Source organism: Suricata suricatta, chromosome 11 (assembly GCF_006229205.1).
Source record: "Suricata suricatta isolate VVHF042 chromosome 11, meerkat_22Aug2017_6uvM2_HiC, whole genome shotgun sequence".
NCBI classification, from domain to species: Eukaryota; Metazoa; Chordata; class Mammalia; order Carnivora; family Herpestidae; genus Suricata; species Suricata suricatta.
The window spans coordinates 59,457,894-59,476,186 of record NC_043710.1 but is presented as its reverse complement, the minus strand read 5'-3'; the positions used below and the strand labels follow the sequence as shown (position 1 = coordinate 59,476,186).

Sequence of the window (18,293 nt, the reverse complement as noted above, 5' to 3'; positions counted from 1 at the left end):
TATGGTAGGAGGTGAGGAGAAAGAAATGAAGGTAATGTTACCTAGAGAAACTATAGTCTGGTTAATCCAGAGAGAGAAAGAAAGGAAGGTAATGATGGAGGTGTAGAATATGCATCAAGAGAAAGGATTAAATCTGACTGTTAAGCAAACCTATAACCAGAGTGCCCAGTCCAGCAGAGGGGAGAGATAAGAATGAGATAAGGGAAAATGTATCTGAATAACAAGAATTGATCTAGAGTTAATCACAGCAATGCATCAATGTTGGTCTTGCCCTGGGCTCCCTCCAGTAAAAACAAACAAACAAACAAACAAACAAGCAGCTCTCCAGTGTGGATAGGAGTGGTTTGGTGTAGGCAGGTCTCCCCTCCACTGTGGGTCCCACTCCCTGAGGCCCTGCCTTGGTGGTTGTGGGGAGAAAAGTGGCAGCACCCCAGCCCTTTCTCGAACCAAGCGTTGCAAATCACTCTTTTGGGTATGATCTCTCTGGGCCGCAGGCACAGCGAAGGTAGGCCATGTTCTGTGTCCCAAGGCCCGCCTCGTTTTCAGATCTTATTCTGCACATTTTAATGATACCACCCAAAATGTAATCCCACAGGCCAGGCTGCTTCCTAGCTGGGGATTGAGTCTGGGGAGCAGGGGAGCGGTTTCTCCTGATGACCACTGGGACTGGGGTACCCAGGCCAAAGAAAGTGCCGCAGCTAGAGATAGGATCTTTCTCTGAACGCCCTATGGTTAGAGATGGGATAATAGGCTCCCTCTCTGTCCTGTGCCGAGGTTTCTCTCTTCTCCAGGGAAAGTTCTATGAGCAGTTTCAGCTGTTCTTTTTCTTCCCCTCGTCTCTCCACGAAGGGGGCTCCCTCCCTTCTTTGCCTCTGGGTCTCAGCTTGATTCTGTCTTCCCTAGTTCACAATCATGCACCTGTGAGGCTGTCTTCTTAGTGGACTCTGTCTCTTTTCGTCCCAGACTCTTGCAGTTCAGTGTCCTTTGACATCAGCCCTTCTTTGTTTGAGAGATGCGGGTGGGCAGTATGGAGCTCCCTATTGCTCTACCATCTTGCCTCAACCAATCTCGAACTTCCATTTCTTAGCTTGAAAAAGAGAAGTAACAATACATATTTTATCACGTTAACTATTAAGGAATTAACTTTAAGGTTCTTACAGCTCGTACCTGGCCCACAAGGAGTATTTCTAACGGCACCCACTGTCGCCAACACTACTGCTGTTATCCCTACTTTCATAAGAGAACACTGGGCACTGACATAGGAAGTTCATTACTGAATGATTTACATGTTCATCTGCTTAAAGACTAGATGCTGAATTAGGCAGTTTTGTAACATGCCTTCCAGTTCATTTTAAATTTGTGTTAATTCAGAGGAAGCATGTGGCCATCAGTTTTTACTTACCTTATTAGAATAATACTTAACTCTTGGGTACCTCAGTCAGAGCCTGACTCTTACTATAATTAAAATAAAAATCCCTGACGTTCTTTGTTATTTTATACTAGAGAGGCTTATTCTACATTGCTAGGAAAAATTATTAACTATTGTTAAACTAAAAATCTCTATTGCTACTCCTCTTTGAGCAACCTACATAGAATTGCCATGTGAGAAGCAGATGCCCTTTTGACTAGAACTTGTAGTTCTTCTTATAAACAACTCTTTTCTCGTAACTAGTATCTTCATACAAATTATGTTTCTTTTGAAAAACGGTTTCATTGGCTTTCCTTGTATTTCAGGAAGATCACTGATGAAATCTCACTTCATTTATGTAGCTATACTCTTGGCAGCCTACCTAGAGATTGCCTAGTCACAGATTGCAAACTCAGGGCTTATAATTTTTTAATTTATTATTTGGGAAGGACCAAGATTGTTTGACACATTTTAGGTACTAAGTAACAGACACAGTAAAACATACCTAAGTATTTTTCTGTACGTTATTTGTAATGTTTCTGTTTGTGAGGATGCTATACTTTTCCACTTTACAACTGAGGAAACCTGTCATCATCATCAGTACTCATTCATTCAGCATGAGCACCTGTTTTATCTTAGGCACTGGAGATGTAAATATGAATAAAACATGATTCCTGCTCTGGAAAATTTTATAGCTTATTGGGAGAGAAAGACACATATGTAATTGCATTTCAAAGTGATATATTGTATATAATATATGAACAAAATATCATAGTCATATAAAAGACTGAACAGTAAATTTTGGGGGTGTATGGTAAGGTGGCATTTGAGCCAAGTCTTGAAGGATAGATGAGACTTTGCCATCTGGAGAGAGGGGAGCCAGTGATGGTCATTAGAGGTAAGGAACAGCCTTGCAAATGCCTAAAGGCTTGCCCAGGCATGCTGTGAGAGGGGAGTGTCTGCAGCCTAATTAGAGAAAAGGTTTTGCAGGAGAAAGTGAGTCAAAGTTAGGAGTTTGAATTGTTATCATTTGAACAGTAGGGAATCGTTGAAGATTTTTAAATTATGGCTGGTATAATCAGACATGAGTTTGAGAAGTCATAGTAGCTTAGGGCTGGAGGAAGAAAGACAAGTGGCTGACACCAGTTAAAAAGTTGTAGTTCAGGGCACCTGGGTGGCTCAGTCAGTTAGGCGTCCCACCTCTTGGCTTCGGCTCAGGTCATGATCCCACAGTTGGTGATTTCGAGCCCTGAGTCAGGCTCTGTGCTGTCAGCACAGAGCGAGCCTGCTTGGGATTCTTTCTCTCCCTTTCTCTCTCTGCCCCTCCCTTGCTTGCCCTCTCCCAAATTAATTAATTAATTAATTTTTAAAAAGTTATTGTAGTTCTCTAAGCAATACACGAGAGTTTACACTAACGGTATCTGTGAAGATAAAAAAAAATGGGGTGGGGGGCGCGCGACTGTGTGGCTCAGTTAGTTAAGCATTCACCTCTTGATTTCAGCTCAGGTCATGATCCCAAGGTCATGGATTTGAGCCCCGTGTCAGGCTCCACACTGAGTAATGGGCCTGCTCGGGATTCTCTGTCTCCCCTTTTGCCCCCTCCCCAACTTGCGTGTGCACTCTCTCTCTCAAATAAAATAATAATAATAAAGGGAGTCTCTGGATTTGAGAGAGTTTTCCTAGGTGTAAACAGTATGATATGGGAAATGTGGGCAGTGGGAGAGCTGGATTGGGTGATGAGGTGGAGTAACTGAGATTAAGAGAATTGGGGAGTGAAAAAGGGAAGGAAGGATTGTTCTTTGTTTTGGTTTTTGCTTACTTTTGGAACAGGGCAAGTGTTTTCATTTTGTACAAAGTAGGGTCACTGTTTAATGACCTCATGGCGCAATAGTAACGTGTCTGACTCCAAAGTAGGGTCACTGTTTTCAGGAACATTCTAGTAGGCACGTCTGGATCTGAATTTCAGCAGAGAGGTTACCATAGTAATATTTTTGAGTTCTTATTGTTTATTTTTCCATTAAAAACTAAGGTTCTTGGAGGTTAACTGATTAGGGTCTCAGGAAGGTGACTGTAGAACCAAAACATAAATTCCTAAATTTCTTACCAAGGCCTTAGTAAAGACCTTAACTAAAATAGCCTTTTGAAAGAAAATAAATACCTTGATTTCCACTATAATTGTCTTACTATTTCATTTCCCAGAGTATCTTAAACAAACAAAAAGCCCAACAGCATGTGTGTGCTTGCGTGCACATATATATATTAGCCGAAAGCAAGTGGTGGAACGCCTAACATATGTGTATATATATCCGTAATCTATTTTCTGCACTGTTTTCTGATCTTAATGTTGTTTGACTGATGCTAGTCAAAGGAAGAGTGCTCAGGATAATAACTGAGGAGCCCCAAACCTCTTGTTTTGCTCTAGCAAAACTTTAAAATTCAAAGATTAGATAGTCCTCAGCAAATACTCAGTATTAACTATATGTTCGATTTAATCCCGTTTGTTGCCCTGATTCCACAGGAAGGAGACTCTAAGTGTTAAAGAATGAAGGTGTAGTGTTCACTTTTCTGCAGGAACTGAAAAGTAAGATTCCCCCTGCCCCGCCCCCACTATTTGAATTCCTGAGCTATGAGCTATTCTCTTGAATGACAGAGAATAAAGTAGACAGTTCTTCAAAATCTGTCCTCACTTCCAAGTTTCAGGGATCATTCAGTGATCATTGGAAGACTTAGGCGGTTGTGAAGGACTTGAGGACTTGAGCAAGGCAGATCACCATACACATCTGATACTCTTTTTTCACTTTTTAAAAAAATAATTAGCATACTTTATCCACGTGAAATTCTAGTTTTAACTGTTATAATATAGATTCTCTGTGAAGCTTGTTGGGCTGTGGTATTTTTCCTTTACTCTGTTCTTGATTGCCGTGAAGTGTAGTTGCCTGCTGTTTAAGGCAGCTGCAGTCGAGTGCACCCAGAAGTGGTTGGTTCTATATTTAGTAAGCCATAGGGTTTGTAAAGCATTTGCAAATTCCTTTGGGATAAAATGGTTTCTATAATTGTAACATTTTAATGAAACTATTATTATCACCCATTAGGGAAATATAGCAGCTAATATGTGTGGATTTGTGACAAGACAAAGGCACAAAACCTTTTATATGTAAGAGGACACTGAGTGTTTTAAATACTTAAAATTAATAATGTGAATCCTATTTTTATACTTTTAATCTTGAATTGCAGAGCTTTTACTCAAGTGTTCACCTTTGGTCCAACATTCCGAGCAGAGAATTCTCAGAGCCGGAGACACCTGGCAGAGTTTTATATGGTAGAAGCAGAGATTTCTTTTGTTGAGAGTCTTCAAGATCTCATGCAGGTAGGTATGCAAGTTTTAAAACGTTTTCTAAATAACAGCTATCTGTAACATTATAATGCTTCTGTATACATCTGTGCATTATAGGTGTTCATGGACTGAAGAAGATGGAGAAGTAAATTTGATAAATATTAAATCCCTTTAGTTTAAAGTCCAAGAGTCAGGGGTACCTGGGTGGCTCAGTCGGTTGGGCATCCGGCTTCCGCTCAGGTCATGATCTCACGGGTTTTGGGTTCGAGCCCCGCGTCGGGCTCTATGCTGACAGCTCAGAGCCTAGAGCCTGTCTTCAAATCCTGTGTCTCCCTCTCTCACTGACACTCCCTTGTTCATGCTGTGTCTCAAAAATAAATAAAAAACATTAAAAAATAAAATAAATAAAGTACAAGAGTCAGATTTAAGTTTATATCCCAGCTCTGCCATTAATTTTGTTCTGATGTTACCTAACCTTGATGATCTTTAGCTTTCTCAACTATAAAATGAGAATAATAGTAACTATTTCATAAGGTTACTGGGAGGAGTAAGTGAAATAACGTTTGCATAATGTAAAGCACCTAGAATTGGGCCCGGGATATAGCAGGCTCAGTAAATAGCTCTTATTATTTGTTAGGCAAATTAATAAAACATCCTTATAGTTAGAGAAACATCTCTATAGCTATATTGGTAAGGATGTACAGGAACAGTCAGAGCTCTATTTGGGGAGGGGAGGGTCAAGAGGTAAGGCCAGAGAGATAGTGAAGAGTCAGATATGAAAGAAAAACCTTGTAAATACCATGCTAAGTAGTTTGAACTTAATCAAGAAGATAAAGGAGAAAGTCCTCAGTTGGGAGAAGCCATGGTCAATCATTGTTTAGAAACATCTCTTTAGTAACAATACAAAGAATTATTTAAAGGAAGATAAAAATAGATGTGGGAGCCCTTTTAGGAGGCTGTGGCCATAATCCAGGTAGAGCACATAAGCTCTGAGGTTGGATGGACCACAAATTGATTTTTAGCTCCACCACTTACTCGCTATGTGACCTCAGACAAAGGACTTAATTGTCTGAGCCTGAGTTTCCTCATCTGTAAAACGTGAGTTATAGTTCCCCCTGTAGGCTGTAGTTCAGAGGATTACACAGATAATATATGTAAGGCACCTAGAATAATCGGTCATGGCACTTTGTACCCAGAAATTATTGACTGTTGTTATTATAAATTGTCTCTCCAGTACCACTAATATCTTAGTTTGGATTTGTAATTACAGAATGTTTCAACTTTTATCAACTTTCACTTCTATTCATTTTATATCTTTCTATCCTCACCCACCAAATGACCCAATTCCACGTAAAACATAAGTACCATGTATATCATCAAGTAGAATGGACTTACTATTTTCTTATCCTGTTTGGGTTGGATTTCCTAGTAAACAATTCTAAAGCAGATTTTGGGGTTTGGGAGGAGTATTGGGGAATGCTCTGGAGAATAGTACCTATAAGGAAAAGAACACTGTATTGGGCAGAGGGAAAAGTTGAACTACAATGCATTTATAAAGGCCTTAGATAATTCTTTGAGGAACTTTGGAGCTGTAATGGCCCTTCATAGTTGTCCTATAGAAAGAAAAGCGGGGGGGGGGCCGGGGGGCTTTGTTCTTTCCCTGTCAAGCAGTTACCTGACATGGATTAGTCTTGGGAAAAGACATACTCTTGGGTAGGATACCATCTTGACCTGGCCAGGTCCTAAAGAGGAATTCAACTATGAGACATTAGCAGTTAATATTCCCAGTGGATAAAAAAACTCTTGGTCCTGAAGGGATGTTTTGACCATGCACCACCGTATCCACTTACATACCCCTTTAACATCTCCCACTGATGGTTCTCGGATCAGTGTTCCCCAGGGGATATTTGTGGATGGAAGAGAGGGGAGAGTGGTTGCTACTGGCATCTAGTGGGTAAAGGCTAGGGATGCTATTCAGTCTGCTAAGAGTACAGGCCCCTCCCCCTAAAGAAAGAATTATCTAGCCAAAAATGGCAATAGTAACACTGTGATGTAAGTAACTCTTTGAGTTGGAGGGATTCAGGATCTGAGGCTCACGAGGAGTCAGTAAAATTCCCTAGGCAGCTTTCAGTCTGAGCATAATACCCGATTCTGCATTACTTTTTGATTTAGGTAATGAAAGTATTGTAAGCAATGGAACCACACCCTTTACTCCCTGTTTTTGCCTTGATTCTGTCTCTACTGGCCAAACACAGATATCAGAGAAAAGTTCCAAAGACATAAATTAGGTTAGAATTTATTAGGGGCACCTGGGTGGCTGAATGAGTTCATTGTCCGACTTCAGCTCAGGTCATGATCTCATGTGAGTTTGAGCCCCACATCGGACTCTGTGCTGTCAGCTCAGAGCCTGGAGCTTGCTTCGGATTCTTTGTCTCCCCTTCTCTCTACCCCTCCCCCACTCATACTCTGTCTCTCTGTTTCTCAAAAAATGAATAAATGTTAAAAAATAAAAATAAATAAAAAGAATTTATTAAACATAATCTTTGCTCTATAATTATATATTCTGCAACTAAATAAGTCTTATTTGGTACTTCACTGAATGGTATTTAGCATACACTGTTGAATGATTTTTAATTAATTGAAATGTAAGCTTTTTCTTAAAGACAGAAGAAAGGTATGCTCTCCCCAAAATTAATCTTCTGCTTCTCTTCATTTTCTCCCTTTTATAAATTACATTCTGTGGAAATTATTATCTTGGTGAAAATATTAAATCAGAATAACAAAGGATTTTCCCTTCAGGAGATAGAAACAAATAAATATTACTATTTTGTGCCATTGAGTAATATATTTTTAAAAACTTCTGAAGGTTATGCTAACCCTTCAGTTAAGTTTCTGTTTTCTTCAAATATATTTATAGAGCATGGTCTGAAAGTCAAGGTTAGAGAAGCCAGTGATTTTCTTCTTCAAATGGAAATTTACTGCTCATGTGAAAGATAGCAGTTTAACAGCCCGAGTGGCCAAAGTCTTCATCATACAGACAGGTGTATCGTGCCCTCACTAGTGCAGGCTTAGTATCCAGTCAGCCTGTTTCTGTGTGCTCCCCATATGGTCAGCTTTTGATAGTGATTGAAGTATATGACCCTTCATAAATCATTCAGTTACTTAGTGATTTCTATATCTCACTGCTAGATTGAAGATAATATAGCCTCAAGGTAAAAGATCTTTAGCTTCCTTTTGCTCTTTTTTCATCAGGTTTTTCCTTACTCTTATACAAATTAAAATATATGTATACACATTATATATGTACGTACACAAAATACATAAAAAAATAAATATAAAACATATATACAAATAAACGTATCTGATTGTCCGTTGGTCATTAAGTACTTTCCTGTGTCTGATCATATTAAGTTAATTCAGTAAATGCTTGTGGCCCACCCCTGGGTGCCGTGACAGGGTGCACCAGGAATGCAAGAGAGGAAGGAAGATACCTGGTCTGAGGCAGCCTGTACTTAATGAATGTCTGTGTCTTTCTGAGGACAGCATTTGGAGAACCTAACATGATCTCACTGACTTCAAACCAGAAATTTTAGTTTTGATTAGAAATATCTTCCATTCTACTTTTTTTTCTTCTAACAAGTTTTTTTCCGTGAGATGTCTGTAGATACTCCTAGTAGAATGAATTCTTACATACCGATTTGTGTTGTATCATGATTTGTGTTCTTTTTACTGTATGCTTTAGCAAAGCAAAAATCTACATAGATTTATCTCTCTATATATAAAATCTTTCTAAGTATATCTCATTGGTTCTCAACTTTCATTTACCAGTGACTGAATAAAGCACTTTTCAAAGTGTCTCTCTTCACAACAACTAATATTTGTTGTATGTCAGTTTTGGCTGTTCATTTGACTTCCCACTTCAATACTAAGTATTGAAACTATGAACAGAAAAGTCATACAGTTTTCTTTCTTTCTTTGTTTTTTTTTACCCACTCTGGGAAGAAATTGCACTGCCTCCGCAAAGCAGTCTGGAAAACTGAACTAACTTGCCATAGTACGTTAGGGATTAAGAGGCCTAATGGATTGATCGCCACTAAAAACCTGGAGAGCAGTCCGGACCCTAAACAGGTGTTTCATATAAAGTAGCCTACTTGTCAGGCAATTCCATGTCATTTCTCCTAGGTTATGGAGGGGCTTTTCAAGACTGCAACAATGATGGTTCTTTCCAGTTGTCCTGAAGATGTGGAACTCTGTCACAAATTCATAGCTCCTGGCCAAAAGGTAATTAGTTTTGTGGGTAAAGTCCAATACATCTCTTTAAATATATTAATTACATGTAATAAGTATAATTGCATTTAATAACTTTTTTCTCTTTTCTTACCAAGGACAGATTAGAACATATGCTAAAAAACAACTTTTTAATGTAAGTAATTATACTTTCTCTGAACTTTGTTCATACTGTATCACAGTATTTATCGCATTCCATTAAATCTTTTTATATGTATATATCTCCTTATCACTAGGAAGCCCCAGTTTTTAAATATTTTTATAGCTCGTATGTCTGGTTCCTAGGTGATAATCAATGTTTCATGAATAAAAAATGAACAAATCATAGCAAAATAAATGAACACAGTAATCATCAACCATATTGATGCAATTCAAACTTATACCAACTTCAATAATTGAAATTTAGCTCAATTAAAAAGCTTTTATTTTAATTCCTATGTAATTAACATAGGGTATTATATCAGGGTCAGGTATACAGTGTGATTCAACAATTCTATACACTATTCATTGCTTGTCATGATAAGTGTATTTTTCATCCCCATCGCCTATTTCACCTGTTCTCCCCACCCACCTCTCCTCTGGTAGCCATCAGTTCTCTATAGTTAAGAATCTGGGGGAGGCTTTTTTGTCAATTTTTTTCTTTGTTTTGTTTCTTAAATTCTGCATATAAGTGAAATCATATGGCATTTGTCTTTCTCTGACTTCTGTTAGCATTATACTCTTCAGATTCATTCATGTTGTTGAGAATGGCAAGATTCCATTCCTTTTTTATGGCTGGATAATATTATATTGTGGGTATATTGATACCACATCTTCTTTATCCATTCATATATCAGTGGACATGCTTCCATAATTTGGCTATTGTAAATAGTGGTGCAAGAAACATAAGCATGCATACATTTTTTCAAAAGAGTGTTTTTTAAAGTTTTTGGGTAAATACCAAGATTTTTGTGCAGCCACCATACTGTTTTCCACAGTGGCTGCACCAGTTGCATTCCCACCAACAGTGCCTGCGGGCTCCCTTTTTTCCTCATTCTCGCCAGCACTTGGTTCTTATGTTGTTGATTTTAGCCTTTCTTACTGGTGTGAGGTGACAATCTCATTGTGGTTTTAATTTGCATTTCTCTGATGATGAGTGATGTTGAGCATCATTTTATGTGTCTGTTGGCCATTTGTCTATATCTTCGTTGGAGAAATAGCTGTGTCTTCTGCCCATTTTTTAATTGGATTATTTGTTTCTTGGGTGTTGAGTTGTATCAGTTTTGTATATTTTATAAATACTAACCCTTTATCAGATATGTCATTTGCAAATATCTTCTCCGTTCAGTAGGTTATCCTTTAGTTTTGTTGATTGTTTCCTTTGCTGTGCCAACGCTTTTTATTTTAGTGTAGTTCCAGTAGTTTATTTTTGCCTTTGTTTCCTTTGCCCCAGGAGCATATCTAAAAGCGTGTTCCTGTGGTTGAGGTCAGAGAAATTACTGCCTGTGCTCTCCTCCAGGAGTTTTATAGTTTCAGGTCTCACATATATAGTTTCTTAATCTATTTTGAGTTTATTTTTGTGTCTGGTGTAAGAATGTGGTCCAGTTTCATTCTTTTGCATGTAGGTGTCCACTTTTCCCAACACCATTTGTTGAAGAGACTGCCTTTTTCCTGTTGGATATTCTTGCTTCCTTTGTCAAAGATTATTTGACCATGCAATTGTGTGTTTGTTTCTGGGCTCTCTATTCTGTTCCATTGATCTGTCTGTTTTTGTGCCAGTACCATACATTTTGATTACTGCAGCTTTGTAATCAAATCTAGGATTGTGATATTCTGGTTTTGTTCCTCTTTTTCAAGATGGCTTTGGATATTTGGGATCTTTTGTGGTTCTATACAAATTTTAGAGTTGTTTGTTCCAGTTTTATGAAAAAAATGCTATTGGTATTTTAATAGATTGCATTAAAATTGTAGATTGCTTTGGGTAGTATGGACATTTAACAGTATTTGTCTTTCCAATCCATGAACATGGAATATCTTTCCAATTGTGTCATTTAAAAAACAAACTTCTAGCAGTGTCTGGGTGGCTCAGTCGGTTAAGCATCCGACTTCCTTTCAGGTCATGATCTCACAGCTCATGGGGTTGAGCCCCGCATCAAGCTCTGCGCTGACAGCCCAGAGCCTGGCGCCTTCTTCGGATTCTGTGTCTTCCTCTCTCTGCCCCTTCCTTGCTCATGCTGTCTCTTTCTGTCTCTTGATAATAAATAAACATTAAAAATTAAAAAAAAAAACCCAACTTCTAAAATACATGCATGTAATGTCTGCCCATCAGTTTTTTACTGTTTCAGTCTTCTTTTTATTTACCTTCAGTTGCTCTAATCTGATAATATATTTTAAACCTATTCTTTAACCACCTTTTTAAATCTAAAGATCTATGTTTTAAGTTTAATTTTTGCTTCATTTCCACTACATTCCTATACAAGTAGTACTTGATATTGGACTGTTTATTCCACTAACCGTACTAATCAGATAGGTTGTTTCATTTTACAGTTTATTATAAAACACATACTTGATATGGAAAAAGAACAATAAGCAGTCTCTTCATAAGTAGTACAAATAATTTATATAAGACTCCTTAGTGTATTTGCAGTGTGTATAGGAGGTAAGTTTGGTGCTCAGAAGAATAGAAAATTGTTTCTGAACCTCGGTTGGTATCCTTCTTCACTTGCTATCATTAGGTTTAGGAAGTTTTTGTTCTGAGAGAATAAAGAGTTCAACCTGTCCAGGAGGATGGTAATAAGAAAAACTTGGCAAACTTGACTGAGCTGAGAATTTCAGATATCAGTGTCGACCTTCAAGCTACAACTTAAAAGTAATGAGTCGTTGAGCCTGAATGAATAGCAAGGCAACAGATGTGAGATCAGAAGAAGAGGAAATAGGAGCCCTATGATAGAGAATCGAAAGGCAGTGGACTACAACTGAAGGCTTTTGAGATTTTTTTCTTAAGTGTGTATTGAGTATGTTAACTAACTGGCATTTAAATGAAAACTTGACAAAAAGGGAAAAAAAGTGTATATTGAATACTCACAATGTGCCAGGATTGTTCTAAAATCTAAAACAACTATTAAAGCAGTGAACAAAGTGGATAAAATTCCCTGCCTTCATTGAGCCTACGTTTCTGGAGAGGTAATAAGAAACAGGAAACAAGATAAATAAGTACATATAAGTTAAAAACAAGTTTGTGGAATGAGTAATACTAAGGGGGAAGAAACCCAGAGAAAAGAAAGAAGACAAGAGTGAAGAGATAGAAGTTTTACTTAGTGTGACAGAGAAGATCTCACCGAGATGATTTTTGAGTAAAGAGTTAAAGAGAACTAGCTGTATGGATATGTGGGAAAAGAATATTCTAGGTGGAGGGAACAGCAAACACAAAGGCCCTGAGGTTGGGGCATACCTGGTTTGTTCAAGTAATGGTGAGGAGTGGATAGGGAAAAGGATAATAGAAGACAAAGAAAAGTGGTGGGTTTTTGCTTGAGTAAGGTCAGGAAACCTTTGAAGGGCTCTGGTAAGATCTGAATTGGATTTAATAGGATCTCTCTGGGTACTGGGTGAGAACAGGCTTTAAAGTGAGAGCCAGTACAAGAGTGAGAGCTGAAAACCAACCAGAAGATGATGAGAGTCATCTGGTTGAGAGTGGATGGTTTGGACTATGTATTATACAGAGAAGCAAAACCGACATGATGTGTGTATGTAAAGATTTATTTTTAAGGAATCATCTCACACAGTGTAGATGCTTGATGAGTTCAAAATTTGTTGGAGTAGTTCAGCAAGCGAGAGACTCAGGGAAGAGTTATAGCTGGGAGTTACAGCTCTTTCTTGGGAGAGGCCAATCTTTTTCCTATTAAAGCCTCCAACTAATTGGATGTGGCCCACCACACTGTGGACGGTATTCTGCTTTACTCAGAGCCCACTGATTTAAATGTTAATCTCACCCCAAAACACCTTCACGGAAACATCCTGAATAATGTTTGACCAAATATCTGAGTCCCGTTACCCAGCCAAATTGACATCTAAAATAACCATCATAGGCCAAGATGGTAGCAGTGGAGGTAGAGAGAAGTTGTTCAATTCAAGATATATTTTAAAGATATAGCAAATGGGAAGCCACCTAGGTGGCTCAGTCAGTCGGTTAAGCTTCTGACTTCAGCTCAGGTCATGATCTCCCGGTTTGTGAATTCGAGCCCCTTATTGGGCTCTCTGTTGACAGCTCAGAGCCTGGAGCCTGATTCAGATTCTGTGTCTCCCTCTCTCTGTCCCTCCCCTGCTCATGTTCTGTTGTCTCTCTCTCTCTCTCTCAAAAATAAATAAACATTAAAAAAAATTTAATAAGGGAAATGTATTTTAGAAAAAGAGAAAACGGGATGTGTTGAATTTTTGGGAGACAGACGAAGAGTCAAGAGCGACTCTGAGCCTTTTATCTTATACAGTTGTAAAAACAGCGTTGCCGCTAACTAAGGTTGGGAAATGATACCCCTTCACGGAAGTTGGGAAGAGATATCAGAATCATCATCATCAGGTGTCTTGTTAAGATTGAGATTCTTTTCAGACATCCAGTTGTAGATGTTGGGTAGGCAGTTTCAGTGTACAGATCTGGAGTTTACAGAAGACTTCTCTGAACATTCCATATTGATAAAAAGTTGTAAGTAAGCATCTAGGAAAGAAATTAATTTCGGCATCCTAAGGAATCTGTGCTGGGGACAGAAAACCAAGGAGAACATTTTATCTAGTGAATAAGACCTAAGATGGGGAAAAACATCCACCTTTTACTGACTCTTTGCTATGTGTCAGATAGTGATAAACGTTACATACATTAATAGTTCATTTTATCTTCACAACAACTCTGTGAGTAGTTATTGTCATTCTGTAGATGAGGAATCCACTCAAAGAGATTAGTCAAGTAGAAGATGAAATGGGGATTCAAATTCACTTGCCTGATTTCAAAGCCCAAGCTTTCAACCACGGTGCTTCATGTTATTTGAAATGGCACTGGAAATAATGCTAGAGTAGCTGCAGTTTCTCCATTATCCTTATGACCCTCACATATCACTGAACTTGTGCTTTGTAGTCCAAGGCTATAAAATACTGAGGTTCAGAAATGACCTCATGGGCTATGTCACATTTTTGCCAGCATCATCATCCTTTCCACAGCACAAATAATGCTTGTGGTTTAATGTATACCTGTGATGATTTGTTTAGTGTTCTCACCTCCATGTGGTCAGGGGCTTGTTGATTTTGTTTACTGTTACAACACTCCCCCCACCCCGTGCTTAGTGCTTCTAACAGGATCTCAGTAAATATTTATTGAATAACTGAATGAATGAGTAAATGACATTTGAGCAGCAACGGGGTTGGGAATATTCTTCTTTAGGCTAGCTCCTCTCCCTGAGGTTTCTTGTTACTGCATATCACTGTTTACTCTGGGCCGTGAATGCAGTGAGCTCTGTGGCTCAGAGGACCTGGATTCTAATTCTGGCTATACTTGTTATCAGCCATTAGTGAATGTATTAGTATTTTTCAACAAATATATATTGGCTACCTGCTATGAGTTAGGCACTGTGCTAGTCATTAATGATTCAGTAGTGAATATAGGGAAGGATTGGTCCTTTTATGGAATTTAAAATCTAGAGAAAAAGATGAATCGTTAACTATTTGCATAAATGATTATTTAATTACAACTATGAATTTGATTGGTAGTAAGTCTTTAACCTTTTTGAACTTCAGTTTTCTCTCCGATAAAGTAATAACTCATCAGGGCACCCGGGCGGCTCAGTCGGTTGAGCATCCAACTCTCGGTTTCAGCTCAGGTCATGATCTCACAGTTCTTGGGTTCAAGCCCCATCTCAGTCTCTGCTGACAATGCGGGACCTGCTTGGGATTCTCTCTCTCCTTCTCTCTCTGCTCTTCCCTCACTCACCCTCTCTTTCTCAAAACAAATAAATAAACTTAAAAAAGGTAATAACTTGTCTCTCATATTGTTTAAAGGATCAAATGACCATACTGCTTAAACACTGTGCTAGGCTAGATAACATAAATAATAATACTGCTACAAAACGTCTAAAAATACGTGTTAAAAATTATTTTAAAAAATTTAAATACATTTTTGAGTTCACTAGAAAGAAAGAGAAGTTCCAGGAGCTAAAAATGAAGAGGAAACTGAACACCAGAGGGGTACACATAAATGACATGATGTAGAGGTTTCTCCAGGTGGGGTGTGTGCTAAATGTTGGGGGTGTTGCCAGCCTTGGAAACCAGACATTGTAACAGCCATGAAAGGACATGGGAGTTATACCTAAGCATGATGGATTAGAATCAACACACTCCCCAAAGTACACATATGCGTGTGCACTCAGGCGCGCGCACACACACACACACACACACACACAGAAGATACCATGTGACTTGTGTTCTTATGCATAAATAGATTTCATTGTATTCTTGGCTGCTTGTTTGGATTGTTTTTCATGAAGATATATTATTTAAAAGTCTTGTGTAGTAATTGAATTTAGCCTTTACCAAGTAGAAATAGAATTCATTTATTTTATGCTTCTTTTATAGCATTAAGGTTTTTAAAATATATAGTACTTACCTTCTTTTGCTCTTCATTTATCTGTGAATTTGAGTCAAAGAACACTAATAATTTCCTCTTAGCAGTTTTACTCCAACAGCTTCAGATAATTTTCTTCATTCAACAATAAAAAAACTTAAATATGAAGGTAGTTTGATACTGCATCATACAATATCAGTGTATCTGTTCCTTCTTTCCTCAAAGTACTTTAGAAATAACTTCTGGGAAGAAAAAAATATTATTCTCTGTACATAGAAAAAAAATTACTAGAAAGAGTTGATAAAGGCCATTAACGATATCTAGTGTCAGAACTATAATTTGAACTCAAAAGCTGTGCCTCAACTTAAGGTGTGGGGGGAGTGGGGCAGAAGATCCAGAATAACAAAAGATACTTACGCAGAGAGTCATTCTGTAAAATAATGTAGCAGTAACATATCACTGGCATAAGATCCTGGTGCTTCCTATTTGACTGCTTTTATATTTCTCAGTGTAAGGAGTAGATCATCTCAAGTAATTGGTGGAGTAGAGTAGAATGTCTAAACAGGAAAGAATTTTAGACAGTGTCGTCCAATACCCTTATTTTACAAGTACAAATATTTAATGTTTTTACTAGCTATATAAAACATTAAAAAATGTATGAAATGTTTTCATTAAGGTAAAGTGATTTACACAGTAGCCAATAAGTGGTAGGGTCAGAGGGAGACCTTTGAGCCCATTGTGTTTGTTTTGATTGAGCATAATTAAACTCCCAAGTATTTTAGGCATTATCTTAGCAGTTAAAAGCTTAGGCTCTGGAGTCAGCACATCAGGTTTACTGCTTATTTGCACAAGTGATTTTTGGCCGGTTACTGTCCCCTCTAACCTTCTATTTCCCTTTCGTAAAATACTCATTTAAAAATTATTACTACCACCAACACCATCACCATTCTTACCTTAGATTACTTGTTATGTAATACTAGATTCTAATTTGAATGAAGTTTTCATCTTGGAAAAGTCACTCAAAACAACTTTGGAAGCTTTATTTGTGCTCTATACACAACTCTTTCCAATTAGGTATTAGAGGTATGATCTTCATTTTTCCTTCAGGGAGTAAGTTTGTGTTGAGTAAGTTATTTTTTGAGCTCAAAGTCCTTCAGAAAATTTGTAGATTTGTGGGTTTTGTTTGGTTTGTTTTGGGGATTGAGGGGAGGGTTTTTTGGTATTTTATTGTAGACTTTTGTTTTTAATTGTCCAGAGTACTGTTACAAACGGCATAGGGAAACTGACATTTTTGTTTACTAGTAATAGGCATAAATTGGTAGAACACTATAAAAGGGAAGCAGTATCTTTGGCAGTATCAAAATATATAAAAACTGTAAATGTGAATACACTTTGATCCAACAATTCCAGTTTTTCCATATGCAAAATTAACATAGAATTAATGTAGAATCATTTGTAATTGAAGTATGTAGTCATGATTTCTAATAGCAAAAGACTAAAAACAGCTGAAATGTCCATCAGTAGATTCGTAGTTAAACTGGACTACAGCCACAAAATGGAACATTATGTAATAATTTTTAAAAATTAAGATAATCTTTATGTACTGATAGGGAAAGATCTGCATGGTATATGATTGAGGAAAAAAAGAGTGTATATGGCATGTATACCATGGCTGCCATCTGTTAAACAAGATTGTATATTAATATTTGCTTATAGATGTATAAAACTCTGTAGGAGACACAAGAAACCAGGAACAGTCGTATGTCAGGAGAGAAGCTAGGTGGCTATGGGACAGAAGATATACACTCTTTTATATGTATTGAATTTTTTTTATTTTACTATGTTCATATATTACCTATTCAGTTAAATTAAAACAAATACTTGGCTTGACTTGCTTTAGACATGAGAGTTTCTTACTGAGGTTAACTAATGATATTTTTTCCAAAACAGTCTTACAATGCTTAGCATATATTACAAAGCCCTGACCATGGCCTGAAAGACTCCATAAGATCTGACCTCTGGCTATATTTCCTATCTAATTTCCTGACATTCCTCCCATTGTTCAGTATGCTATAGGCATATTGACTTTTTGTTGCCTGAATGAGCCAAACTGTTCCTTCACTTCAGAGCTTTGTACTTAGTGTTTCTTTTGTGTGGAATACTTGTCCTCAGATATTTGTATGCTTCATTGCCTTATGTCATGCAGGTCCCCAACTCAGGGAGTCTTTTCTTGGCCATTTTATCTAAAATAGTGCCCCCAAGAGGCACCTGAGTGGCTTAATCAGTTAAGTGTTCAACTTCAGCTCAGATTATGATCTCATGGTTTGTCAGTTCGAGCCTTGATTCAGGCTCTGTGCAGACAGCTCAGAGCCTGGAGCCTGCTTCAGATTCTGTGTCTCCCTCTTTCTCTGCCGGCCCCCCGCCCCCGCCCAGCTCACACTCTGTCTGTCTGTCTCTCTCAAAAATAGATAATATTAAAAACATTTTTTGTTTAATAAAATAAAGTAACAGCCCGAAACATCCTTTATATTCTTACCTTGCTTTATTGTCTTCATAGCACCAATAGAGCCCTGGCATTATATTCTTTTTATTTATTTGTTTATCTTTCTCCCCACCCTGTATCCCCATCACTCACTCACTCTCTCTCTCACACACACACAAATATCTGCTTCATAAAGGCTTTG

At 37.9% G+C, this 18,293-nt stretch overlaps 1 protein-coding gene across 3 annotated transcripts in view; it reads left to right on the top strand.

Moving 5' to 3' along the window:
• NARS2 (asparaginyl-tRNA synthetase 2, mitochondrial) overlaps positions 1 to 18,293 on the top strand; it is a 131,457-nt gene that overhangs the window by 88,486 nt on the left and 24,678 nt on the right. For all 3 annotated transcript variants that reach the window (XM_029914722.1, XM_029914723.1, XM_029914721.1), the window contains exons 7-9: positions 4,643 to 4,775; positions 8,925 to 9,023; positions 9,128 to 9,165. In XM_029914722.1, the coding sequence (XP_029770582.1) occupies positions 4,643 to 4,775; positions 8,925 to 9,023; positions 9,128 to 9,165 (270 nt within the window). The remainder of the gene's footprint in view (positions 1 to 4,642; positions 4,776 to 8,924; positions 9,024 to 9,127; positions 9,166 to 18,293) is intronic.